This window comes from Syzygium oleosum, unplaced genomic scaffold (genome assembly GCF_021117445.2).
Source record: "Syzygium oleosum isolate NSW1041296 unplaced genomic scaffold, Sole_v2.1 Sole_v2.39, whole genome shotgun sequence".
In the NCBI taxonomy this organism is placed as follows: Eukaryota; Viridiplantae; Streptophyta; class Magnoliopsida; order Myrtales; family Myrtaceae; genus Syzygium; species Syzygium oleosum.
In genome coordinates, this window is record NW_026607523.1 from 2,190,838 (window position 1) to 2,218,425 (window position 27,588).

Sequence of the window (27,588 nt, forward strand, 5' to 3'; positions counted from 1 at the left end):
TCACTTTGATTAGTAAAAGGAGCTTTTGTCATTTTTCCAACTAAACAAAATTCACATGTATCAAATGATTCAAAATCAAATGAATTTAATAGTCCATCGCTATGAAGCTTGTGAATTCGTTTCTCGTTTATGTGGCCTAATCGACAATGCCATACGTAGGTTGGATTCAAATCATTAGATTTAAACCTTTTTGTATTTATATTATAGATTGGCACATCAAGACTTAGAACATATATCCCATCCACAATATGGGCGCTACCATAAAATAATCCATTAAGATAAAACGAACAACTATTGTTCTTTATATCAAAACAGAAACCTTCCTTGTCCAAACAAGAAACGAAATAATATTCTGCGTATAGCAGTACATAGTAGCAATTATTCGGTTCTAAAAACATGCCGGGAAGGTAAAGCTACATCATATGTTCCTACGGCTAATGCAGCAACTCTTGCTCCATTCCCAACACGTAGCTCCACTTCACCTTTTGTAAGTGTTCTACTTCGTTTTAGTCCCTGCACATTCATACAAATGTGAGTACCACAACCGGTATCCAATACCCATGAAGTAGAACTAGTAGTAACATTTACTTCTATAACATAAATACCGAATCGGAAGTCTCACTTCCCTTTTCTTCGAGATCCTCCAAATATTTCTTGCAATTCCTCTTCCAATGTCCATTCTCCCCACAATGGAAGCATACAAGATCATGATCGGACCCGGTTTGGTCTTGGATTTGGGTTTAGGCTTAGTGCCCTTGCCCTTACCCTTGACCTTACCCGGCTTCTTAAAGCCTTTCCCCTTTTGAACCATGAGAACATTAGGGGTAGGGTCCTTCTTGATATTCTCGCTTTCGGCAGTTTTGAGCATCCCATGCGGTTCGATCAAAGACTTGTTCGGATTATGCATGTTATAGTTCATAACAAACGTGTCATAATCTTGTGGCAATGATCGAAGAATAATGTCGATAGCCAACTCTTGGCTAATGGGAGAGCCTCGCTCCAGGTTTTCAATATAACCTATCATCTTTATGACATGTGGGCTAACCGAGCTCCCACTTGCTAGCTTGCACTCAATTAAGGTCTTTACCGTTTGGTATCTTTCAGTGCGTGCCTGCTCCTGAAACAAATTTTTCAGGTTCATGATCATATCATAGGCATCCACGTTCTCAAACCGCTTCAAGGTCCGAGTTCATGGTAGCTAACATTAGACATGATGCATCCAATGCATCATCTTTATGCTTCGATAAGCATTCCTTTCAAAGATGGGGAGCATTGGAAGGAGGTGCCTTCGAGGAGTGGTTTCTCCAGGACATAATCCTTTTTCTCTTGCTTGAGAACAATTCTCAAGCTTCTATACCAATCCAAAAAATTCGAACCATTCAATTTGTCCTTCTCAAGGACAGATCGCAGTGAAAAGTGTGATGCAGAGCTATTTGCCATTATCTACAACAAATATGCAAAGTGAATTGTTCATTAACATTATAAATAATAAACTCCCACTATACTTTTATAACATGTGTCCCAAAAAGTATAGTGGACCAAGATCCATATTTTACCAAGACTCGAGTAAACTTTGGCTTACCGCTCAAGACTAAGTTATTTAGGTAGACAACCCTTTGTCAATTGTATCGAATACAACTCTTGGTTGTTGGGGTTGATATCTCATATCATATCCCCAAACACTGTGCCTCAAGGCCCAAAACCGTTTTGATAGCCTCGTTAAGTAAACCGATCTTAACATATGGATAACCATTATCCATCCTATTTTACTCAAATAGTTAAAGACACCCTGCTTTGGCAGGCCCATCTTTTGACGATTCGAGTCTTAATAGGTGTATGATTGGAAAGGCATCATATTATTACTTAATTTTATTAGGGACTCTTAATGTTTATTTAGCGATGAATGCATGCATGTTATGAACAAAAACAAAGCATCACTTATCATAACAAAGGTATATCAATCATATATATGGGAACGAACAATTCCATGCGGGGGTCAAGGGGGCCGCCCCTATGCGGGTCGAGGCGGCGCCACCTCGCAAGGTCAAGGGCGAGATCCCTTGGTGGTCTCGCTGACCGGTCAGCGAGCGGGGTTCGAAAGGGCAGCGCCCCTCGCGCAACAGCCCAGACGCGCCGCCATCTCCGCCCGCCGTCTCCGCCCGTGCGTCCCGCCTCGGGCAATAACCTTGACGCCGTTTCCGCCCGGCTTCGCCGTCTCCGCCTTGGGCAACTGCCCCAGCGCGATCTTTGCCTCGACGCGAGCGAACAGGATCGACATCGACCCATCCCTTCGTTCCTTCCGAATTGATCATATCAATTCGTATTTCAAATTCTTCTAACCCTAATTTAGACTCACTTCAGGCATACATCATATGTATCAACAATTAGGGTTTCCAATTCAACTTCAATATATCACAAGCAGCTCTGATACCACTGTAGGGTTCATCAACGAAAAACAACGCAGCGGAATATAGAACCCCAGACAGGATCCATGTGTATATTGAAATCGAAAGGGAATTTCGACGCGTACCTTTGCATATCGAAGATAAATCGACACCGGATTGTATCGGGATAAGCGCCCCAAGTGTTGCGCCTCTACCGGTATCCACACACACGAACGAAATTCTCCAACGATCCACGTGCTAGCGAAAGATCTTGAAGTTCCTTTCTCTTGAACGCCTTTTGCTTTTCGATACTCTATCAAAAAACCCTAGACAGAGAACGATTCTCTATCTATTTATACAGCCTCATTATCTAGCGGAATTAAAAGAAGTGGGCCGGGCTATTTGGGCCCGCCAAACCGTCCACCTTCAATCGTACGTTTAATCGTTATCTCATAACGCGTACGACCGCATAGATAATTTAAATAGGAGAATAAATTAAAAATCTACTTCTTAAGTAGATCAAGGCGCATAGACAATATTAAGTCCGTTCGCTATTGTGTGCGACCCTGTAGGTTCACTAAACATTAGCAGTGTGCCCAAAACTCTTTTGACCCACAAGTCATAAGCGGTCTCTAGCAATACATTATGACTACCTAAGTATAGTGAAGATCGGTTTTCCGACACAACCTAATCCACAACTAATATTAGAGTATCAACCTTGATTGATTCTTAGGGCAGACCACTAACAAATATTATCCCAACGCTATATCAATCACCGTTTGATACCTATGATTAGCTGGATGATCCCAATATGCGTTGCTAGAACTTGTTGACCATACCTCTAGTGGTATCACTGAGTTGTATTGGCATAGAAGTCTCTGGGGCTCTCTATATTCCTAAGGAAGTGCCGAGATTTTGCATGGAAGAGTTTTGAAGAACTTCTCTGGAATTGGCTAAGGCTTGTATGTAGTTACTCCTATATTAGTTGGAGTTTTGCTCATGTCTCCATTTAGACAAATAAAAGACCATGGCCTGTGAAACAGGACTGTTATATGCAACTCCGGATTAGGTCGACAGGCTCTAAGTTGTTCCTGAAACATCATTTCCACACTCCTAATGTTTTGAACCAATTAAGCATATCACCTAAATGCTTAAACTTCTTTTCTCCCGAGAGAATTCTGCCAATAATGAAAATAATTTTGATTGTTGGAAACTCAATGGTTATAGTATAAAGATTGAATAAATACCAATAAAACCGCTTGAATTCTTCTGGGAACTCGTCTTCAAGATTGAGGGAGATAGGAAGGATAAAAGGATATTCTGGATATAGTCCACTAGGTCTGAGACTTAATTCTCCGTACCCTTCTACAATGATTAAAGGGATGATATCTCTCTACAATATCTTTCTATTTATAATGTACAATGTATCAATGAAATTTGGTTGCTTCATGTATTCAATTCGCTGTTTATCTTATGTCTGAGCCACACAAAGGCACATTGATTTTGTTAAAAACAAAAAATCAATACATCCATGTCGTCTCCCTCTTCAAACCCAAAATTCCCATTTCCTTCCAATGTTAATGTCGCAAACTTTGTTACATTGAAGCTAAATGAAAACAACTTTTTTTTCTTTGGAAGACACTGGTTTTGTCTTTGGTTGAAAGTAGGGACCTACTTGGTTTCTATACAGGAGAGATAGTTGCACCACCGTAGACTCGGACATAAGAAGATGGAATCAAAGTCAATAATCTAGAATATATATCATGGATGCGTAGTGACCGCCTCGTAAAATTTTGGATCGTGGGTACACTCTCAGAAGAGGTTCACGTACATGCCATTAAACTTCAAACAATAGCAGAAGTATGGAAAGCTCCCACTAATCATTTCATGCAAAGCCCAGTGACACATGAACTTGACCTCCTTGGACAACTTCAACGCATTAGGAAAGAAAATAAGCCTTTACTTTTTAATCTTCATGAGTTGAAATCTATTTGTGATTAATTGCATTCCATTGGTAAACCTGTGTCGAATGCTAATGAAGTCTTCAGATTACTTGAAGGACTTGATGATAGTTATGAGTTGTTTAAAATGAATATGTTCAGGCCTCCTTCTATCTCATGCCAAAGTGGTTGCACAACATCAGAGATGAGTTATGAAACAAGAAAACTTAATTCAAGCAAGCTCTCAAACACTTCAATGGCATTTATCTCGTAGTGATACAATGGGGGCAAAAAAAATAACCCCGGAGGTAGAGGCAGAGGGACCATATTTAATTCTAGGGGTCGTGGCTTTTCTCAGACAAACCAGAATGGTTGGCACTTTTTAGGAAACTACAATACTAGTTAGCAAACCAAAGCCACTAGTGCACATCAAATTCAAACTCAGGAGTACCATCTCTCATATGTTAGATCTGTAAGAAGAAGGGGCATGATGTATCGAACTGCCAGTATTGTTCAACAACAATTATCGAAGTAATAATATACCCTACAACCTGGTTGCTCTTCATATTTGAAGCTCACGAGATGAAGAATGGCATTTAGACATTGCTACAAATGCTCATATGACAAATAATCCAAGTAATCTTGTGAACATAGTTCCTTACCATGGCCACGATAGTGTGATAGTTACGAATGGTAATCACTACCAATTACTCTTGTTGGGACTGATGACTTTGGCAATGAGAATAGTCAGTTTTTCAGTTTTGGTAGTTCCACAAATGAAGAAAAATCTATTCTATGTTTCTCAAATGACAAGAGATTATCCTTCCTCTTTTGACTTTCGTGCCTTTGTTTTTACTATCAAGGACTCTAGGACACACTAGTGTTTGTGACGGGAACTAATCATCAAGGGCTATGTATCAATAAGGAGCTTCATTACATAGCCTACTTTTCTCAGAGAAACAAGGTTATGGACGAACTTATGTGGCAGCTCTGAACAATTGTGTATTCCAGCTTTTGTAGTGTGATAATTTTATTTAGTAAGTAAATTCATTGACACTTTTTATACAGGTTGTCAGATTAGCAAAAGTTCAAAATTGCCATTTTCTCTTGATGTTCCCATACATTGGAGAAAATACATTGTGATTTTTTGGATTCGAGTGCAATTCCTGATACTGCTGGATGTATCCATTGAAGTGAAAATCAGATTTCTTTAAGACTTCTATCTTTTCAAAGATGAGTTGAAAATCAGCTTGAATAGGAAAATTAAAAATTTTCAATCTAATGAAAGAGGAGAATTCACAAGTAATAATTTTGTCACACATCTTCGTGAAATATGTATACAACAACAACTCTCTTTTCTAAGTACACGAGAGCAAAATTCTATTGCTAAGAGGAAACAACGGCACATTATTGAACTCGGGCTTGCTACATTATTTGAGGCCTCTATACCACTCAACTATTGGGTGGAACTTTTTACAACAATGAATTATTTGATAAATCTACTTCCTTCCACTACTCTAGGCAACCAAGCACATACTCGATCTTAGGGCCCTAATTATTCATTTCTCTGGGTGTTTGGATCTCATCGTTATCCATATTTACGCAACTACAAGATGAACAATTTGACAATCAACAAAACATGGGAACTTGTTTTCCGTCATCCCTCAATGAATGTGGTTGGATGTAAATGGGTGCACAAAGCAAAACTACATGCAAACGGATCAATTGACCGACTAAAAGCCCGACTTGTTGCACAAGACTTCCATCAAGAGGAGGGCGTTGATATCATAAAAAATTTTAGTCCAATAGTCAAACAATCCACCATTCACATTGTTCTATCCATTACTATAGTTCAAAGCTGGGAAATTTGCCAATTAGATGTCAAGAACGCCTTCCTACATGGCGATTTTGATGTTCTCGTCTATATGGAACAACCACTTGGCTTATATGATTCATCTTGTCCTAATCATGTTTGCTTACTTTGGCATGCACTATATGGGCTCAAACAAACTCCTAGAGCATGGTTTCACAAGTTCGGTGACTTTCTTTTGAGTATGGATTCTTCTATAGCACTATTGATTCATCATTATTTGTTTATCATCATCGTGGTCATATAATCATTCTATTGCTCCATGTGGATGAATATAGTCCTCACTGGTGATTCCCCACAATTATTGAACCATGAAAGACCTTGGAACTCTTCATTATTACTTGAGCATTGAAGTAAATCACTCCATCGATGGACTCTTTATCTCACAACGAGAATATGTCTTAGATCTTTTGAGTCAAGCATCCATTGTGCAATGCAGGCCAATTGATACTCCCATAGCTATCAAGTAGCCTCCAACCAAGCAAGGTGATAAGCCATATGCTGACCTATCTCATTTTTTAAGCATTATAAACGCTCTTCAATACCTTGCTCTCAGTCATCTAGATTTCTTGCTTGTGGTCAATATAGTTTGCCAACAAATACATGCCCCAAATGTTGTTTACTATCATTGAAGTGCCTTCATTTTCTCAAATGAGGACCTGAAGTGGATCTTGTTTTAAAAAAAGGGCCTGAAGTGGCCATGGCAATTTCAACTAAGGACCTGAAGTGGCCATGACAGTTTCAAATAAGGGCTCGACCTCGTCGATAGGCCAAATATACTGGCCGATCAAGGGCATTTTTGTCCAAAGATAATTTCAATTTAAATTTTAGTTAAATTAGATTAAAAATTAAAAAAAAAGCTAAATTTATTTTTTAAAAAGAAAAGAAGAAAAAAAATACAGGCAAAGGGCCTGAGTTTTTTTAAAATTTTTTAGCCTTTTTTTTTTTGGTCGAAATTTTTTTTTCTTTTTTGAGTTTGTCTTTTATGGAAATTTTTTTGAATTTTTTAATCTAATTTAATTAAGATTTTGTGTAAAACGTAGGATTCGAATTAAAGCGATGTCGTTTTAGTGCTTTAGTTAACCTTAAGTAAGACACCACGTTGGAGAGATAAAATATTAAAAAAATCACGTCAGCATTTTTCGTTAATCAAATTGGACGGAGTTAACAGAAGGAATCAAGGGCTTGCAAGCCCTTGCCAGCTGCTAGTGAGGGTTGCCTCGCCCAGGTCCTTGCTTGCTGTAGGCAAGGTGATCCTCGCCCAGCCTTGCCTATGGTCGGCGGCCGACGAGGGCCGCGCAGGCGAGGCCGGCCCTCACCCATGGCTTTTGAGCGCGGCCTTGCTTGGCTCTCTTTGGGTATCACCGGTGGCTAGCCATCACTTGAGATCAGCCACCGAAGAAAAGGAAAGAAAAAAACATAAAAGGAAAAAAAAGAAAGAAAAAAGGAAAAAAACAAAAAAAGGAAAGAACAAAAAATGCGGTTGACCAGCTGATGATGTGATCAAGCCCTTCTTTGAGACTAACTTGGCCACTTCATGCCCCTATTTGAAACAAAATCCACTTCAGGCCTTTATGTGAGAAGATGATGGCACTTCAGACCCTTATTTGAAAAGATGAGGGAACTTCAAATCCTTATTTGGAATTATCCCACATTATAGTCACAAACTTTGTCAGTGTCACCAGAAGTTTGAGCTTGTTCAGTACTTGCCACCATTGCTACAACCAGATGATGACTAAATCGCCAAAAAAGGAGTAGGTTTAAGAAAACCATCGCTTCTCTTCTCAAAATGGAACAAACCTCTCTCTCTCTTATCACTTACTTCCTTAAAAGTAAAATAAATTATTGTTGACTTGAAAGAGAGTATAAATTAGGATATTTGATCTTTTAATTTTTTCAAAAGCGAGATTGAATTGGGGGATTCCATGGTGAGATTTTAGAGGAAGAAGCTCGTAACGCGAATTGGCACATGCAGACAGTATTATCGAGTGTCTATTTCGCGGAACATTAATAATTAATAATTTGAAAAATATTTTCTTAAAATTGATCATTTATATTATTTAAAAATGAATTAACTAAACATATATTTATTTTTTATCATGAATGAAATTTTTTAGGTGCAGAATATTATTGATACGAAAATTATTGTGCGTTGGCTATTTTAGGAAAATATCGAATTATGAATTTTTCGTGAAATGAATGCACCCCGTGTGCTTTTAGTTTGTATCAGCAGATGGTGAATCAAGTCCTTATATAAAAATCGACCAAATGTTATGCGTGACACACTTGCCACATGGCACTATCTTTCGTGAAATTTGACTGATAAAGTTAGTAAATCGGACTTTGATTGAATATTTGCTAATATTTTTCATGACTTAATTGCACAAGTGAAGGGTCTATTGCACTCTTTGGAGATAATTATCCGCAAAAAATCCACAATCTGTCTTGTCGCTTGCGCGGTCCCGAAACGCATGGATGATCTCTTTCCCAGCTCTCCATGTCCTGTTATACTTGTCGTTTTTTCATCGGAATGAATGCCTGACAGAAAATTCTCGTGGAAAATAAAATGGGGTCGCGTAAGCTCTTACCTCAGATCTTAAGCTCATAGCTCAGCTTATCAAGCTCCGATTGATTTCTGGTATTTGCCATCGTATTTCCTCATATCGAATCACAATAACCCCACCAGGCGCGCCATAAACATATTTTCTCGAGAATTGACCCGATCGGCGAAGTGCCTTTCACCATAGGTTGATCTTTGATTTTTATTGAAACGGGTTCAGTGACAATTCAGATCGGAAGCAAATTACATACTAAGAACAATTAAATCTAGAGAAAAGTAAATGCAAGTACAAGAAACTGATAAATCTATAAAATGTGAAAATACATAAGTGTGTTTGTTGATGATCGTGGATCATTTTAAAACAATTCAACGAGGCTTTATATAGCCTATTACAAAGTGTAACGGCTTACATACGGTTAATATTCAAATTAATGGTTACAACCGTATATCCACGACTTTAGACTCCATGATTTGCACGTTGGCCGTATCTACAAGCGGTTAGAATTCTTTAGTTACCATTGGACATAACCGTCAATTGGCATCTTCCCCTTGTCTTCAGTCGCTATACTCAACACTGACCTGCATCTGTCAAGTATCAATTGGCGACCAATCACTATCGTAGATCTACAGCTGTAGCATGGTTGTCGATAAATATGGTCATCAACCAGCATCTCTGCTGTCGACAACTCATCAATGACAACACCAACCCATATCGGAGTCATGTGGATTAAAAAGACTTGCGTGTCAACAACAAGTATCATGTCATAAGGTGGGACCCAATTGCAATTTCCTAAATTGGAAGATTTGGCTGGCTATAGCCTCCGAATCCTCCAGCGTTCAGACTTTCTTCTTCTAAGCTATAATAAAGGCAGGGTGGTGCCATTCGAATCTATTTTTGTCGAATGCGTTAAATACAATGATGTATTGTGATGAAAAGGAAATATGAGAACCATTTGGCAAAGGGACACACTTATCTTGCCAGAGAAGGCTGTCCCCTAGCCACGGGTCATCGGTTTACGAAATTTATTGCACGTCAATGATAATATCGTGATATTTTATCGCGTGGCAGATACTTCGTCCGATTATATGTGATCAAGGTTCGTCCGATTATCATTTTCTTATTGTGAAATTCAATTCAGTTTAAATATCATCAACTGTGCTAGTAGTCTAACCATTATTTTGACACCCAAAGAAGTATCGCAAAACACTCTTCTCGATGGATCCTAGGTTGCTTGAAGCATCCCACACAGGGAATGTCGATCAATTGTACTCCTTGGTCAGAGAAAACGTCCTCATCCTCAACGCAGCATCTCTCGTCGAAGGAGACAACCCTCTACATATTGCCTCGATGGCCGGCCACGTGAATTTCGTCAGAGAAGTCCTCAAACTGAAGACGGAGTTTGCGGACGAGCTGAACCAGGACGGTTTCAGCCCTCTGCACATTGCCGCGGCGAGGGGCGATGTGGATATCGTTCGGGAGCTTTTGAAAGTGGGCAATCGCCTGTGCCTTGTGAAGGGGAGAGAGGAAAGGATTCCTCTGCACAATTCAGTCGTCAAGGGGAGGAGCGAAGTCTTGAAGGAACTGGTTTCGGCTTGTCCAGATTCCATCGAGGAAGTGACGGCTCGGAGGGAGAGCGCACTCCACCTCGCTGTGAAGAACAGCCGGTTTGAGGCATTGAAGTTGCTGGTACAGCAGCTGAAGCAGTCGAACAAAGAGCATGTCATGAATTGGCGGGACGGCCAAGGGAACCAGATCTTGCACCTCGCGGTGGCTAGAAAGCAATACGAGGCAAGTGCCCAGTTCTTTTGACCCGTTTCATTTCGTCGTACTGGTTCCTCTTCTTTGTTCTTCACAGGTGAAGCAAATAGAATTATTATTATTATAGATAATTATGAAAATATATTCCTAAAAATGATTGTTTGTATCACTTGAAATAATTAATCAATGAAAAGTATTTGCATTATCGATAATAATTAATGTATGAGCATTTTTGTGGACAATGAAAAAAATTTCGTTCGTGTATTTTTATGAGCAATAGAAGTGTCTATTTTTTGGAAAATATTTTTCAAATCATTCATTTTTTCGCGAAACATACGGAGCCTTTGTGTTAGAATATTTAGGCCTTAAATCACGCATTTATCTAACAGCTTAAGTTTTATAACAGTTGGCAGTGTTCCCACAAAATCTCGTAATTAAAAATATTTGTAAAGAGAACCGATAATAGTTCTAGTTAGTGTGAAAATGCATGTTTAGGGATCGAATGCATGTTTCCGCTAACAATTCGAGAGAAATTGCACAACGAGAATGTTGGATGACAAATAAAATATGTTATTGCATCGAATAGGTAGTGGAGTTCCTGCTCTCAGGCTATGCAATTGACAAAGATCTGGTCGAAGTGAACGCCAGAAATGAGGCGGGTTTAACGCCTCTAGACATCCTATTGCTCGTTAACAGTGAAGCGGGTGATGCGGAAATTGCCGAAATCCTCACACGATCTGGAGCCACGAGGTCAAGGGGATTGCCTTCTAGTTCTATGGTAACGATGGCGACCGAAGACCCTGAACCCCAAACCGATCAATCAAATGGACGTCTCCACCAATCACGTAGAACGTGGACCGACCGTTGCACATGTTTCTTGAAGCTCAAATTTGAGACGCCCCGATGGTTCAAGGATTTCGAGTACAGGAAAGGAAGGGACTCCCCGGGTGATGTACGGAACGCCTTGCTCGTTGTCGCTGCTCTCATCACGACTGCTACCTATCAAGCCGTGCTTCAGCCGCCGGGCGGAATGTGGCAGGACGATTCAGGGCCCTCGACTGACAGCACTGATGCCACGAACAACAGGACCACATCGTACAAAGCCGGCCAGGCAGTTTTGGGAACGAAGAACCCAGTAGCGTACATCCTCTTCCTCATCTTCAACACGGCTGGATTCTTTGCCTCCCTCCAGATGATCGAAATCCTCACATTGGGATTCCCCATGAAGAGGGAGCTGCGAATCGCGCTGATCGCCCTGGTAACGACGTACGACATTGCAATGAGCGCCCTCACACCCAACACTTTCCTCGGCTACTTCTTTGTCTGTCTCTCGATTATTTTGCCGTTCATAATCGCGCTCGTAAGTCTGTGGGTAAGAAAATAAAGTGGTCCGTACAAAGGACATGATTTAATTAAGACTGAGAAACGTCGAATGCATTCCTACCTCAGTCTGTTGCAACCTACGAACTTGAGAGGGAACGAATTATTGTGAATGAAGCCACCACTGTTGAATGTGCCGAACTTTTTAGTCAATGTAAAGTTTGCTTTTTATCCATGAAAACATGAGGGGTTTTCCAGCTGAATTTCCTACACTCTGTTTTTTACTTCTGCCATTTATCTTAGATCTATGTTGACACCTAAATTTCGGCGCATCATTTAGTGGTTAATTGCATAGAAAATTAGGGATTAAATTTTAACCCCTGAACAAAAATATTACAAATCGCATAGCATAAAGTTTAGGTTCATATAGATTAACTGCATTTCGCATCGGATCGGTGGTGGTAAGCGAGCTTAAAATTCATCACATAAATCGAGCTCGGGTACCAAACGAGACTCGGCTCACTCGCAAAGTATGGGCCGAAAATCACACGCAAAAGAGCTTGGTCTCTCCAGGTCTTCCCTTGTAATAGTGACGTCGAGATTGAACTTGAAGTGCTTGACGAAAAGGTTTGCCACCTCTTCCCACGAGTCTTTCCGGTTGATCTGGTGGTTGGTATACCACCTCATTGCAGCATCCTTCAAGCTTGCTTGGAAGGTTTGGATCATTAGGGGTCCGTTAGACACATATCTATTCATGAGCCCCTGGTACATATCGATGTGCTGAATTGGGTTCGAGGTGCCGTCGTACTTCTCAAAGGCTGGCATCTTGAATTTATCGGGCACTTGGACCCGGGTAAAAATGGACAAATCAACGGGCGGAACACTTTGAGTTCCCTCCACTTCACATAACCTCTGGTCGAGCTTGGCCAACAACTTGGCATTATCATCGTTGGAGGGTGAATGAGGAACAGGGACCGACGGAGAAGCACTAGTGTCGATCAAAAAGGCATCATCCAGTTGAAGGGTTGGATTAGTGTTTACTGCAGGAGATTTGTCAGGGCGGAGGCCTTGACGGGTTGGAGGCGGAATCTCCGATTGGGAGGCAACATTGATCTGCTGTTGTTTGGCCATGAGATCACTCATCATTTTGGACATGGCAGCCGTGCTCTGCTCATTGATTGTATTCATGTGTTCTTTCAGCTTTTCGTCAATCATGGCTGCAATCTCGGCTTGATTGGCCATCCTTCTTTTGGTTACCGATCGAGTATTATGAGGATGAGGGGGATCCGTGGCAAATTACCTGCAAAAAGCAACGGTGGAATAAATACGACAAGTAGGAATAACGAGTCGGTCCACGACATCCTCTAGACCCTCAAGATGAAATTTCTTTCGAACGACCGATTCGTCCAGTAAATCCCGAAATTCCAAATTGCTTTATTCAATAAAAACCTGGACTGATTCCAAAATTTACAAATTATAGCTCAACGTTTTTCATTGAATTGCTCAAAATGAAAAATGTCTCAAAAGAATTCTTATAAAAAATCGTTCAGAAACGACGTCTATTACCAGAAAACGTTAATAGTAAGCTAACATTTCCTCCTAAAAAGAAAAACTCCTAAACCAAACAAGAAATCAGACGGTCTTCCTCTTTTTAGAGGCCATGTGATCTATAGACGAATGGGCCTTCAAGGCACGCCGTAATCGTGCATTCTCTTCAGCCAGAGCATCTGCCTTATCCTGGGCCTTCATCGCCTTTTCTTCGCTGATTTTGATTTGAGTCTGAAGGGTATGCCGTACTGTCACGACCGGGATCTTCGGGAATATCTCAGCAGGGATGGTATGATACTGAACAGACCAGGCCGTGGCAAAGTGACGCTTCATCCTTCCGATGGGCTCATCTGCGGGCCAAATCAGCTTCTGAGTGGAACAATTCTGCCAAGCTTCAGAATAATGCATAAGCTCGACTCTGTAGGACTCGCCTTTCTCGAACTGGACTTGAAATTCATTGGGCCTGAGTGGAGGTGGGACATCCTGCAGAACTCGGAATTGACGTGTAACTCGAAGGGGCTGATAGCAAGTTGCCCCATAAATGCCCATCAATGGTACGGACGTCTGATCGCCATGGTATAGTCAAGCCTCAACCTCCCGAAACCACACAGCTTGCCAAAGGAAAATCTTAGAGCTTGGATCCTTGAACAGATGGACCCATTGTGTATAGTGCAAACTCTTAGTTTGATCTTGTATTTGTTTGAACCTTAAAATAGGATTATCAGTCATGCCCATTTCAAATACAGTCATATTTTCCCCAAATTGAGAAAGGTGTGAGAAAAGCCAGATTTGTAAAAGCTCAATCGGGGCTCGAAAAGTTCTATCTTTTCCTTTCTTGAATCGTGTCAGAGATATGAAAGTCTCTGCCAGAATTGTGTTTATAAAACTAACTCCACCACATATTAGTTTTACCGTCCAAGCCATGACGGGATCAATAGCATTTTGATGGAATGGAAAAATGATGAGTCCAAAAAAAACTAAGATAAAAATTTTAGATCTCATGAGGACGGAGTTATTTTCGAAATATTCAATAAGAAAAGATAATGGGCATGCTTGACAATTACCCTTTAGCACTTTTTCAATTTCCTTTTTAGTCAAATTCAAAAATTCAGCAAGCACTACCACAGGATCTACCTTAATGGGTGGTTCGACTATATCCAACTCAATCGATTTCCCAATGGCAATACTGTATTCTTCCAGAGTCGGTGTGAGCTTAAACTTACCTCCCAACACAAATGTGGTTGTCTCGGGGCACCAAAAATGAGCGAGTGCTTGCATGATCCCGCTCTGAACATCTATGTTTAGGATTGGCAGCATGAATCCAATACGCTTGAGAACGTACTGCTGACCATCTGGCTTCAACTGGCTCCATAACTTCTTGAGCTCTAGCTTCGGAGTAGGCACGAAACGGATATCGAGGCGACCCATTCTTATATAGACCATGTGCCAAAAGACTCAACCTAAACCATGGACCGACTCAAAATAAGATACAGAAAACCAAAGATAAAGCTCGAGAAATTACCGTCTTTGGGGAAAAAATGTCAATCACAGAGACATGCATATGAATCGTGAGTTTAAATCTTAATCTATCTATCCTAATGGCTTTTGCAAAGCGAAATGATGAACGGAACGACACGTCGCAGCCTCGCGTACAATCATCATGACTAGTCGCGGCTTCACATACCATAGTCATGACTAGTCGGGTCCAATCACTTTGGCTTGGTTCGGTCGACAAGGGTAACCCCCATGCATTGTAGCCTCACGTGCATGAGGACGACCCTTGAGCCATCTTTTGAAAAAAAAATTCGGGATTCAAATGGGATAACCTTTAGCGAAGTCTCACCACCAAAGTTAAAGAACCATCCAAATACCATCTTAAAACCATGGGTGTGACCCAGGTCCGGTCACAGGTTGTGTGTGGTGTAGTGCAAATACTGTAAATCATGCACAACAATTATACGCAAACACCACTTCAATAGTACAAAAATTAAATCACAATTCCACTCCACCAAGCCTGCAAAACAAAGGGTTAGCCAATCACTACTCCCCTTATAACTCCCATCCTGCAAAACCATTTAACACCTAAGAATGAGAATTCAATCAAATTTTGTCAAATCGAGTGATTTTTCCATAAAAAAATTTTGGCCTAAGTCCTCCTTAAAATTTTTTTTAAAAAAATTCAAGTTAATGTCCCCAGTGGAGTCGCCAAGCTGTCGCGACCTAAAAAAATCGGGTTTTTGATTTTAGGTTAATGGATTACTAGATCAATTAAATTAACTAACCTAACTCGAGTTCTCCCAAACTCTACCAAATCGCAACTTAGGTGCAATCATGAAATGTGAATATTTTCAATAGGAGTCGCCACTAATCATTTAAGGTAGGTTGATTAGAAACCTAAAAAAAATAGCGGGAGTACTATTTTATTTCTGCGAACCAGAAATTATAGATTCGGGGACTTGGTTACGCTAGATTCCCTAACGCCCTTTCGGTACCAATTTCAAGAAAAATACTCAATTTGACAATTTTGATAAATCCTGACTTAGAGTTCAAAGGTGCAGAAATTTACCTTTTTTTTATTTTTTTACTTATTTAAATGAAAGCTAACCTATATGTAATGACGTGCAAAAATTGACATGCGATTAATGCAACCTAACATGCAAACTATATGTCATGCGACGACGTGACCTATTTCTAATGACGGGCATATTATTTTTTTTGTATTTTTTTTAAATGAAATTCGGAATTAAAAATGCCAATTATCTAAACATGCAATTTCAAACTAAAGAAATTAACCTATTCTAGAGTAATATTTTTGGTATTTTTTTATCGAAATTCGAAATCAAGTAAAAAAAATATAACTGCTAAATCTTTCGAATTAAGTTTCGATCTGAAGCCTGACAGATCGATCCTAAAATTCGAAATACCCGCTATGGAAATAACTCTATCTAAAGCCTGATAGATAGATTTATTTCCACGTGTGCGGTTGCGGATTAGGAAATTTCCTAATCGATCACATCTTGAAAAAATTTAGATATCTCAAATATCTTGGATATATTCAAAAGATTTTGAAAATTCTAAATTCTATCCAAATTTGATAAGATCAGATATCCAAGATTTCAAAAAAGGAAATAAATCCTAATTGAAATATGCTTATTACTCGAATATGCAAAATTAGATATCAATAAGCACAAATTAGGCAACAAAATATTCAAATCAAATCGGGATAAGATAATTACCTGATTTGCAGATTTCTTTCCTAATTTGAATTTGCAGCGGATCGGGATGGTGACCGGCGGTGCGTCAGGAGCGGCGGCGCGGCGTCTCACGTCTGGCCGCGGGCTTGCTGGTGTTTTGCTGCCGTGAAGGATTAAACTCGGTGGCGTGTGGCGGCGACGACGCACGAGAGGCGGTGCACGAGCGGTGGTGCACGAGCGATGGCGCGGCGTCGAGAGCAATGGCGGTGGTGTCTCGTCGGTGTTGCTCATGGACAGCATGATGGTGTTTAGCTGGGGACCTCCACGGCTTGGACTGGTTCTCGGCCGAGAGTGCTCTCAGTGGGCTTGGATGCTTAGCCGACTATGGTGACTGGTTGTGACGCTTTAATCACAAAATAATCAAGACTGCTCAAGAACTCACTGGACCTCCTGGACATTCGCTGCTTGCAGTTGCTGTTGATTGATCACTGGACAGAGAACAGACAAGCAGGAGCCGTCACGTGAAGGTGGAGATCGTCAGGATCAGCTGGGCTGCTGCTTCGGGGACACTAGGAGGGAGCAACGTTGGCAGAAAGGTGACAAAGTCAACCTCTTGGACTCACGGGTTCAGCCTTTAACTTGGACAACTCTTCAACTGGGCAGGGGAAGCGACTAGTCTGATGCTTCGGGAAGATGCTTCGCTGCAATTGCAGGTTCAGCGATGAAGACTTGCTGGTGTTGCTCACGGTGGCCGGTTGGAGCAAGAAGTTATCCTGCGGCGTTCAAGGTGACCACGAGGGAGAGCAGCACCGCCAGGGATAAACTGCAGAGTCCTTTGGGCGCTGCGGAACAGCAGTGGCGGCAACTCGGGCACGGCAGAGGGGCAGCGCGGACACGGCGGATGCACCCGTACGCAACCGACTCTCTCTCTTTCTCTCCCTTTTGCTCTCTCTAAAAATCTGATTTCTGAAATTATGAAAGCTCCCTCTCCTCCGATTATGAGACATAAACATATATTTATAGTGAAAACCTAGGTCAATTAGCCGGGCTTTCTAGTCCTAATGGGCTTAGGTTTAGGCTTTAATTTAATTCTAAGTGGGCTGAATTAATTTGGGCTTTTCTTTAATTAAGCATAATGGGCTAATTTAAGCTCAAATTAAGACAGAGCTGAGCAGAAAAAGGGCGAGACTCTGAAGGAGCATGCCACTCGTTGGAGGAACATGGCAGGGCAGATCATGCCTGAACCCTCAGAACATGACTTAATGAAGTTGTTCATGTCCACTCTACTGCAGCCGGTTCGTTCACGAATGTTAGTAACGGCCGCCCAATCTTTTGGCCAGCTGATAGCCATGGGTGAGGAGATTGAGACCGGGCTCAAGAAAGGATGGTACAGTGAGTCAGGTTCATCAAGCAAGAGATTTACTAGTAAGAAGGACAAAGAGCATGTCCCCGAAGTCAACATGACCTATGTGTAGAAGACGCCAGCTCAGGCCCCGAAGCTACAATTTAATGCCAAGCAGACTACCTCTTATGGACGGCAAGGCCAGCAAGACCCACGCCAACAGCGCAAATCCTGCCAATTTACTCCACTTCCCGGGACGTTATCTCGATACTGGCGGTGATGAGGAAGAACTTGCTGAATTCAGAGCCACAAAGATCTAACGCTGCCGGCTATGCAAAGTATGATCCGTCGAAGAAATGCGATTACCATAGAGGTGAGGTTGGGCATTCGACAGATGATTGCCAAGTGCTCAAACATCGAATGCAGGATCTACTCGAGACTGGAGTGTTTGCACTACAGCCAGCCGGTAAGCCCAATGTGCAGAACAATCCACTCCCTGATCATTCGAGCAGTACAAATGTTGTCCTTGGCCCGGGAGTCAAGCAGGTTCGAGGCTTCAAGGGCCCTCTCGAAGATATGTTCGATGCTTTAGTCCGGGCTGGTTATGTTTCGACCGGTGAGGTGATGTCACTCGGTGACATAAGAAAGAAAGTGGATGAGTTGGTGAGAGAGGGGATGATTGGGACAGCAGATGAATTCGGGGTAGTGGCCGCTATATCCCAAGTCATCATTGATTGGAATGAAGAACTCGCAAGGATGACCGATGAACAAGTGAAGTTGGATCCTGACATGCCCGCTCTCGAGGACGCCTCTGACAATGACCTCGAGATCATTATACCCGACACTCCGGAAGTATTGATCCTGGCTTCACCTCAGCCCTACGCTTATGAGAGTGACAAGATGGTTCCATGGTCGTACGACGTTGATATGATAACGAGGTCAGGGCGAACTTATCTTGATAAGCAACCGGCCAAGCCAGTGGCTGAGAAAGAAGCAAAGGAATTCCTAGCTGTGATTAAGGCTAGTGAATATAACGTGGTTGATCAGCTGAGAAAGTTACCTGCACTAGTCTCGTTGTTGGAACTTCTCTAGACATCAGATAAGCATTGGAGTGCTCTAATGAAGGTGTTGAGTGAGATTCATGTGCCCGAGACTATTGAAGAAGATAAGCTAGAAGGGTTTGTCGGGACGATCCTCCTCAAAGATCAAGTAGCATTTTCTGATAAGGAAATCCCAGTTGAAGGACGTGGTCATAATAAGGCGCTTCACATATCAGTGAAGTACAAGAAGACTCACATGGCTAGGGTGCTTGTTGATAACGGGTCGGCTCTGAATTTATGCCTGTTGGCTACTTTGAAAATGCTGGGCATTCCTCCATCTACCATGCAAGCAGCCAAGACTTTTGTTCGAGCCTTTGATGGAGTAAAGAAGGATGTCATAGGCCAGATTAACTTAAAGCTGCTGATCGGACCTTCAGTGTTTGATATTCTTTTTCAAGTGCTGGATATCCCTTCTGCTTTCAATTTCTTGCTGGGACGGCCATGGATTCACAATGCAGGCGCAGTACCCTCCAGTTTGTATCAGAAGATCAAGTTTGTGGCTAAAGCAAAGTTGGTTACAATTTATGGAGAGGAAGATCACTGAATCTTCAATACAACATCGATCCCACACATAGAACCCGATCATGTTGAGGAGGATAGCTATCATTCATTTGAGATAGTTCAAGTTGTTCAAGCTTCCTCTGATATGCCGTTGCCCGTTCCTAAAGTTTCAAAAGCAGCTCTCATGGTGGCTAAGGTCATGGTCGATAATGGTTTTAAGCCAAGTCAGGGTCTTGGGAAGGAAGGCCAAGGCATTCATGCCCCGATCGAGATAAATGGACAATCCCACAAAGCTGGTTTGGGATATCATGGGCAGGGAAGTCGCGAACAAAGCAACGATTGTTGCAGAAGCCGAACAGGAGCAGGTCAAAGTCCCTTACCACCTTCCATCAACGACACCTTTCACTCGGCTGGAGTTGTGGGAGGATATGAGCATTTAAATCTGAGCCCGACTGAGGATGATCTTGGGCTTATCTTTCCTGAGTCGCCGCAAGCTCTAACTGACTCACCTAAGAAGCACGGTAAAGCGATTCTCGTCAGTTTGTCTGACGATTCTGAGGATGACCAGCCACCCTGTATTTTCAAGAAGCCGGAGTCGAGGGTGGTGGACTTTGATGATGGTATACCTTACCTCACTGGTTGGTTTGCTGAGACCTCCATTTGTGCAATCACTGAAGGATCACTTGAAGGGATGGGCGCTAGCCCTCAAGAGTAATCATTTCTAGTTTTCGTATCTCCCTTGCGTGGGAATCTTTATTGCTCTTTTCGATTGTCATTCCTATTCATGTTGCACTTAGGTTTTTCAATCCAATAAGATGTAATTCATTGGTTCAATATCAATAAAATTACAGCGTTTTTTAGCATTTTGAATCTTGTTGAAGTGTCCCACACCAACCCGATGACGATAACCAACGATTGAAAAATTTGTCATCTACGGTAAGAACTGAGGATTGGGCTTCTCAAGAATTCTCATTTCGAGGTCTTTGAAAGCAAAATGAATTTAAAAAAAAAGCAAAGAACGATTTTCAAAAATTGCATGTAGTTAAGCCCTGTTTTGTCTTTTTGATCAATTTCTTTCATGTTTCAGGACTAATCTCGAGGCATGCGAAGGGACGGGAATCATGGATCCTCATATATGTGATGCAAGTCAATCCGATGACTCAGGCGATTCTAATCCGAATGATGAAGAGATACGACGGAACTTGGAAATCCATGAGAAATCCAAGCCTCTGACTGTTGAAGAAACCGTAGTGATCAATCTTGGCGACACGGAGAATCCTAGAGAGGTGAAGATTGGGGCATGTCGCCTTGAAGATGTGGCCAAACGCTTAACCCAATTGTTGAAGGATTATCAAGACATCTTTGTCTGGTCTTATGCTGATATGCCGGGTCTCGATCGATCGGTTGTCGAACATTGTTTACCGACTGATCCTTCAGTTGAGCCTGTGAAGCAAAGGCCGCGAAGAGCTAAGCCAAAATTGGCAAAGAAGATCAAGGAAGAGGTCATGAAGCTTCTTGACGTGGGATTTATTGAGACTACCCAATACTCAGAGTGGGTCGCTAATGTAGTCCCAGTGTTGAAGAAAGACGGTCGGGTTCGAGTATGTGTCGACTACCGAGATCTGAACAAAGCTAGTCCTAAAGATGATTTTCCACTTCCGCAATTGATGTGCTTGTGGACAGCACAGCTGGGTTCGAACTATTCTCCTTCATGGATGGTTTCTCAGGTTATAATCAGATCTTGATGAACGAAGATGATAAGTTGAAAACGGCATTTACCACTCCTTGGGGGACATTTCATTACAAGGTTATATCCTTCGGTCTCAAAAATGCTGGGGCAACTTACCAGCGGGCAATGGTCACGTTGTTCCATGACATGATGCATAATGAAATTGAGGTTTATGTTGACGACATGATTGCAAAAACTCGGCGTGGAGAAGATCACATAGAAACCTTGACGAAATTATTCGACAGGCTTCGTAAGTTCAAATTACGCCTCAATCCGTCAAAATGCGTGTTCGGGGTAGCCTCTGGCAAACTACTTGGCTTCATCGTTAGTAACAAAGGTATTGAGATTGACCCGTCAAAAGTGAAAGCCATTTGTGAAATAAAATCTCCCTCTTCGGTGAAGGAAGTTCGTAGCTTAATGGACAGACTAAACTATATTGCCAGATTTATTTCTCAGCTATCTGAGACAGCGAAGCCTTTCTTTAAACTCCTCAAGAAGAATGCCCTGGTTAGATGGGATGATGAGTGTGAACTGGCATTCGACAAGATTAAGCACTACTTGATGAATCCGCCAGTGCTTGTTCCACCAACGCCGGGGCAACCTCTGATCCTGTACCTTACAATCCACAGTGAATCCTTAGGTGCCATGCTTGCTCAGAAAAGTGAAGAGGATAGAAAGGAGCGTGCGATTTATTATTTGAGTAAGAAATTCACCGCCTTTGAGATGAATTATTCCGAAGCAGAAAGAACGTACGCAGCATTGGTTTGGGTACTACACAGATTGAGGCAATACACTTTGCACTATCAGATATTTCTTGTGACAGAGTGTGATCCCATCAAATACTTGCTCAATCAACCCGCTTTGGTTGGAAAACTGGCAAAATGGCAGATTCTCATCTCAGAATTCAATTTTCAATTCATGTCTCAGAAATCAGTCAAAGAACGAGTAATTGCTGATGTCTTGGCTGAAAATCCTGGGAAAAATGAGGATCTGGATCCGTTAGAAGATTGAGTCATGCTAATTGATGAGTATGTATGGACCATGTATTTTGATGGAGCCGTAAACTTGTCAGGATCAGGTATCGGGGCAGTTTTAATATCTCCAGGCGGACAACATTATCCGGTCGCAGCGAAACTGATATTTCCTTACACAAACAATATCGCTGAATATGAAGCATGCATCCTCGGGCTACAAGCTGCAATTGAAATGGGAGCAGCTCGACTTAAGGTGTTCGAAGATTCAGCCCTCATTATTCTTCAGACCGTTGGTAAATGGCAAGCTAGAGATGCTAAGTTACAGCCCTATCACGTCTATCTGGAGGAGTTAGTGGAAGAGTTTGAAGACATTTCGTTTGAACACTTGTCAAGAACTCAAAACCATTTTGCCGATGCTCTAGCTACGTTATCGGCAATGCTACGAGTGACAAGTGGGCTAGAAGTTGAACCTTTAAAGATAGAGGTCTTACAGAAACCGGCTTATTGTATGGCCTTGACAGAGGAGCCCGACGGCAAGCCGTGGTATCATGATATCAAGGTATATCTTCAAACACAGGAATTTCCTGAGAAAAGTACCGCATCTGACCAAAAGTATATCAAGAAAATGGCATCAAAGTTCTTCTTGAGTGGAGAATGCCTATACAAGCGGTCCTATGATTCGGTTTTATTAAGGTGTGTTGCTTCGACCGAAGCTGTTCGTTTGATGCTAGAAGTACATGAGGGAGTATGTGGTCCGCACATGAATGGTCATATGCTGGCAAGGAAGATAATGAGGATGGGTTATTACTGGCTCACTTTAGAGAGTGATTGCATTCAGCATGTCCGAAGTTGTCACAAATGTCAGATCCATGGCGACAAGATTAAAACTCCTCCGAATGAATTGCATCAAATGTCTGAACCATGGCCATTTTCTATGTGGGGCATTGATATGATTGGCCCAATTAATCCTAAAGCGTCAAATGGGCATCGGTTTATCCTGGTCGCTATCGATTACTTTTCGAAGTGGATCGAAGCTATGTCCTATATGACAGTTGTCACATCCCGATTTTGGGCCTGGGAAGACGCAGATAAATTATAATATCCTCAATTTCAGTCCCTGGGAAATGTCTATGGTTTAAGTTTGATGGTTTTCCAATCAGAACTAAATTGTTTTCTCTTGTTTTGGAAAACCCAGTTTCGGATCCTTTGTATCCCTTCGTTTTGTTATTTTTGGGGAGACTTTTGTGATCCGAATTTTAGAATACTTTCTTCTTAAAAGTTGTTTCAAACATCTTGAAGTTTTACATACTTTAATTTCAGAATTTTTGGAGTTGATATGAGTGGTACGATGGACTGATTTTCGGACCGTGTGAAACTGCCCAGAATGGGTATTTCGGTGATGTTCACACCGTCTTTATTTTCTACACGCTTTTCTGGGCCGATTTTGGAAAAGTTTCCTTCATACAATTTGTTGAGAACGTCCTTTTCTATAACGTGTATAAATTTGGGAATTTTCCGAGATGATTTGGATTCTGGAAAGAGCTTACTTTGAGAAGCAAAGATTCTGTTCTAGTGAACTGTTTTTAGTCTGTATTTGAGCTACTAAAAATGGTTTTTACAGAGAGATTCAGATTTTGTGTTCTTCATGAAAAATGTTTGTTAAAGCCTTGTTTATGACATATCCGAATTTGAGAATTTTCTGAGTCCATTTACTATATTTTCAAATCTGATTTCGTGAACAGTGCAAAGCTGTCCGGTTTTGGCAGAGAACATTGGAATTTCGAATTTAGGCCTTCTAGAGAACAAGTTGTGACTTAGAAGACTCTAGAGAGTCAAGAAGTGGTGAGCAAGTTAGTCTAAGCTTGAGGAGCAAGTTGGTCAAAAACTTGAGGAACAAGTTGGACTTGGAAGAGTCTAGAAATGGTCAAAGCTTGAGGAGCAAGCCTTGACTCCTAAGCTTGGTAAGCAAGTTTGGCATGCCTTAATGGCCATGTGAGGTAAGCAATGACCTCATCCTTGGATGACATATGCCATGACCTCATCCAAGCTTTGGCCCCAAGTTTGTCTCTCTATAAATAGGAAGAGGGCCATTCGGCCAAAGAGAAAGAGAAAGAGAGAGAGAGAATAGCCGTGAGGGAGAAAGAGAGAGAGAGAGAGAGGCCATTCGGCCAAGAGAGAAAGAGAAAAAGAGAAAACCGAGAGAGAGAAAGTCAAGGGGAAGAAAAGAAAGAGGTCGACACCGTGAGTTGCCGAGATCCCGAGGCCGTCGTCTTTCCCATCCATTTTCTACTCTCTAGTTCTGGTTTCGTTAAGTGTAAGTGGATTCCCTAATATCGGGAAAGGATGTTGAGATGCGTTGTGACGTGGTTTGCTTGGACCGTTTCTCAGTCATTTGGTTGGTTGTAGTTGGTTCATTTCTCGATTTGATCATGTTTCATGTTTGATGTTGTTTTGAGATAGAACCGAGCCTTGGTTTGTAAAGTGTGCACGATGTGGCCATGCGTGATGTTCTCTTGTTTGAACTTTGCTATTGATCTGCCATTGATGCGGGTGCGGTAAGGGCCGACTTATGTTAACGGCGATCGATATATCCTCGCTTGATATTAGTGTTTTCACTTGCTGAGTCTCCCCGACTCATCCCCCATTTTTCCCTCTCAGGTCCATAGGATGGTCGAACGGACTACGGACGGCATCTCCCCCAGCCCGCGTTGGCAATCCCGTGGAGCAGCGAGCCGAAGTGCTCACCGCGATAGATGTCAGAGAAGACCGTTCCTATCGCCGAATCACGATGCTTGTGACGATTCGATGAGGGCCTAACGGACTTGGTGCCTCATCCGTGCGTAGGTTCAACGGTGCTTTGGCGGTGCGGGCGGGTCGGCTCCGGGATAAAGCCACGGGTGGGATGTGAGATGGCCAGGCGGACGGGACCGGGGTGGAGGTGAAGAAGCGAGTAGCGAGAAGCCGTAGTGGGTATAGGATAACCCAAGTCAAGTTTTGCCATTTGTAGTCGGCTATGAAATATGTGTTATTTGCCATGGCCCGAAGGGCTTGTTAAAACATGTTTGCATGCATTGGAAACATAAGGTTTGCTCATGATGCTGTTTTTCTGAATCCCGCTGTTTGTTTTGAATGTGATTATCCCGAGAAATGCTTCCGCTTGTTGTTAAAGATAATAATGAATGGGACGTCGCATGAATGACCCCGAGGTCGGGGCGTTACAACAGTGACGGCCCGGATTGTGGTGAAGTTCATTCGTCGAGACATCATTGCTCGATATGGTGCACCTGAGACTATAATTACTGACAATGGGTCGAATCTAAATAATAAATTGGTGGATGATCTGTTCAAGGAGTTCAAGATCAAGCATCTGAATTCCTCTCCATATCGTCCGCAGATGAACGGAGCGGTCGAAGCGACCAACAAGAATATCAAGAAAATTTTGGCTAAAACAGTGAGAACTATCGTGATTGGCATGAGAGATTACCTTTTGCACTTATGGCATATCGGACTTCTATCCGGACGTCTACAGGGGCAACTCCATATTCTCTTGTGTACAGTATGGAAGCAGTTCTACCTGTTGAGGTTGAAATTCCTTCATTACGTATTCTTTCACAGGTACAATTGGCAGAAGCAGATTGGATCCAACAGAGGTTGGACCAATTGAACATGATTGATGAGATAAGGCTTAGAGCTCTATGTCATGGCCAGTGCTACCAACAACGAGTTGCTAAATCTTTCAATAAGAAAGTCAAGCCTCGACATTTTCAGGTAGGTGACATTGTCCTGCGGAAGTTATTGCCGATAGTTCCTCTTGCAGAAGGAAAATTCGCCCCAAATTATGGCGGCCCGTACATTGTGAAGAAAGTTCTTCCAGGAGGTGCTTTGATTTTGGCCAAGATGGATGGTCGTGTTTTTTCCAGTCCAGTTAATTCTGATTCTGTGAAGAAGTATTACACTTGATTTGTACTCATTCTGACTTTGTTTCTATCAAGTTTCAAATTGAATTTCATGAATCAATTGATGTTACTAAGCTTTGTTTGAGGAAGGCTTTTGATTTGGCAATCTGTTTCTGTCCTAATGAAGCGATCATATTGCATGAGAGACTTCAAGATGACGAAAGGCAAGTCATGTCCATATACGTCCTGAATAATAATCCCTAGTGCGAGTTGAGTGAAAATTTCGTGCTGATAAGGTAAAGGATTATCTCACGAAAAGTATGACGACCAAAGTGATGAGAGGCATTCATTCCCTCTATCTAAACACTACAGGTTATCATTTGCTTAACCCCTTTGAACGGAGTTTCATTTCTTACCCCTGTCGGGAGCAACCCCATACCGGGGCAATTTCTTAGAAAGTTCAAAACGGTTAGAATTTTCTTGCTTTCACTTGCATCAATCTTCAAGTATATTTATTGCATGCAAGTTCTGTGTTAGCTCGAGTGCCTTAGATATGACGAAGAACATTTCTTTCTATATCCTTACATATTATACCCTTTGCATACCCAATTTGAGCGGTGAATTCATTTCAACCCGATCGGTGATCATCCTTGTGATAAACAAATGAAATCATCTCAAAGCAAGTTCAAGGCAAATGGGAGCTCGAAAGAAAATTCATCAGAAAGGACGCAAAAGGACTCCAGTAAACCAAAGTTCTCTCTCTCAGAAAAATCTCTCGAAAAGAAAATCTCTCTCTCAAAAAAAAAAGAGGAGAGAAAGAGCGAAAGAAAGGCTTCAGCAAGAACTGAGTCGATATGCAAGATCATTCTTCAAGGAAAAGACCATTTGAAGGTTTATTTGTGGAGCAATTGCCATAGATAGATCAATGGTACCAGTAGCATGATTGGATGATCATCAATTTCCATGTTCATAATATCCCCTTTGATGGAAATAGGCCATTCATTTCAAGCCTACCCGAATCTACGTTACAACCCTTACCGAAGTCTCTTCAGAATAGGGCACTTGAGTTAATGTAGAGTTTCAAATGCTTATAAATGTTGCTCGAAGAAGTGCGAGCAAGATTTTTCTATCTCATTTTTGTAGCATTCCTGACTTGTAAACCCGGAGCAGCTGGTGATATCGATTCTTTCAATAGCCTCGACTCGAAGAGTCCCTTTTGCTAAGCCATTGACCAAACCCACATTTTAGTCCTTATAAAGACCTCTCAGATTGGTCAAGTCATACTGATTTTGAGAATATCCGAACCCTTGTCAAGCACGATGAAGAGAGTTTGAGTGATTCTTATACCCGCATCAAAGGTCGAGTCAAAAGCCTTTCATTGAGAGTGAGTAGAAAGTCCTTTCTGATTAAAGGTCTCTCATTTAATGTGATCAAATTGTCAAAAGGACGAAATGGTTGTTCTTATTGATAA

The 27,588-nt window shown here is 41.8% G+C and overlaps 1 protein-coding gene across 1 annotated transcript; it reads left to right on the forward strand.

Annotated features, from left to right (window-relative positions):
• Positions 1 to 9,762: 9,762 nt before the first annotated feature.
• Positions 9,763 to 12,092, forward strand: LOC115687614 (ankyrin repeat-containing protein BDA1-like). Its single transcript, XM_056305826.1, has 2 exons — positions 9,763 to 10,547; positions 11,104 to 12,092. The coding sequence occupies exons 1-2, from the start codon at positions 9,971 to 9,973 to the stop codon at positions 11,895 to 11,897; spliced, it is 1,371 nt and encodes a 456-aa protein (XP_056161801.1). The 5' UTR covers positions 9,763 to 9,970; the 3' UTR covers positions 11,898 to 12,092.
• The last annotated feature ends 15,496 nt before the right edge of the window (positions 12,093 to 27,588 follow it).

Excerpts from the sequence above, each read along its gene's own strand:
- LOC115687614 (XM_056305826.1), top strand. The coding sequence starts at position 9,971 with ATGGATCCTAGGTTGCTTGAAGCATCCCACACAGGGAATGTCGATCAA. Across the intron at positions 10,548-11,103 it reads TAGAAAGCAATACGAGGCAA|TGGAGTTCCTGCTCTCAGGC; the intron begins GTGCCCAGTTCT and ends TCGAATAGGTAG.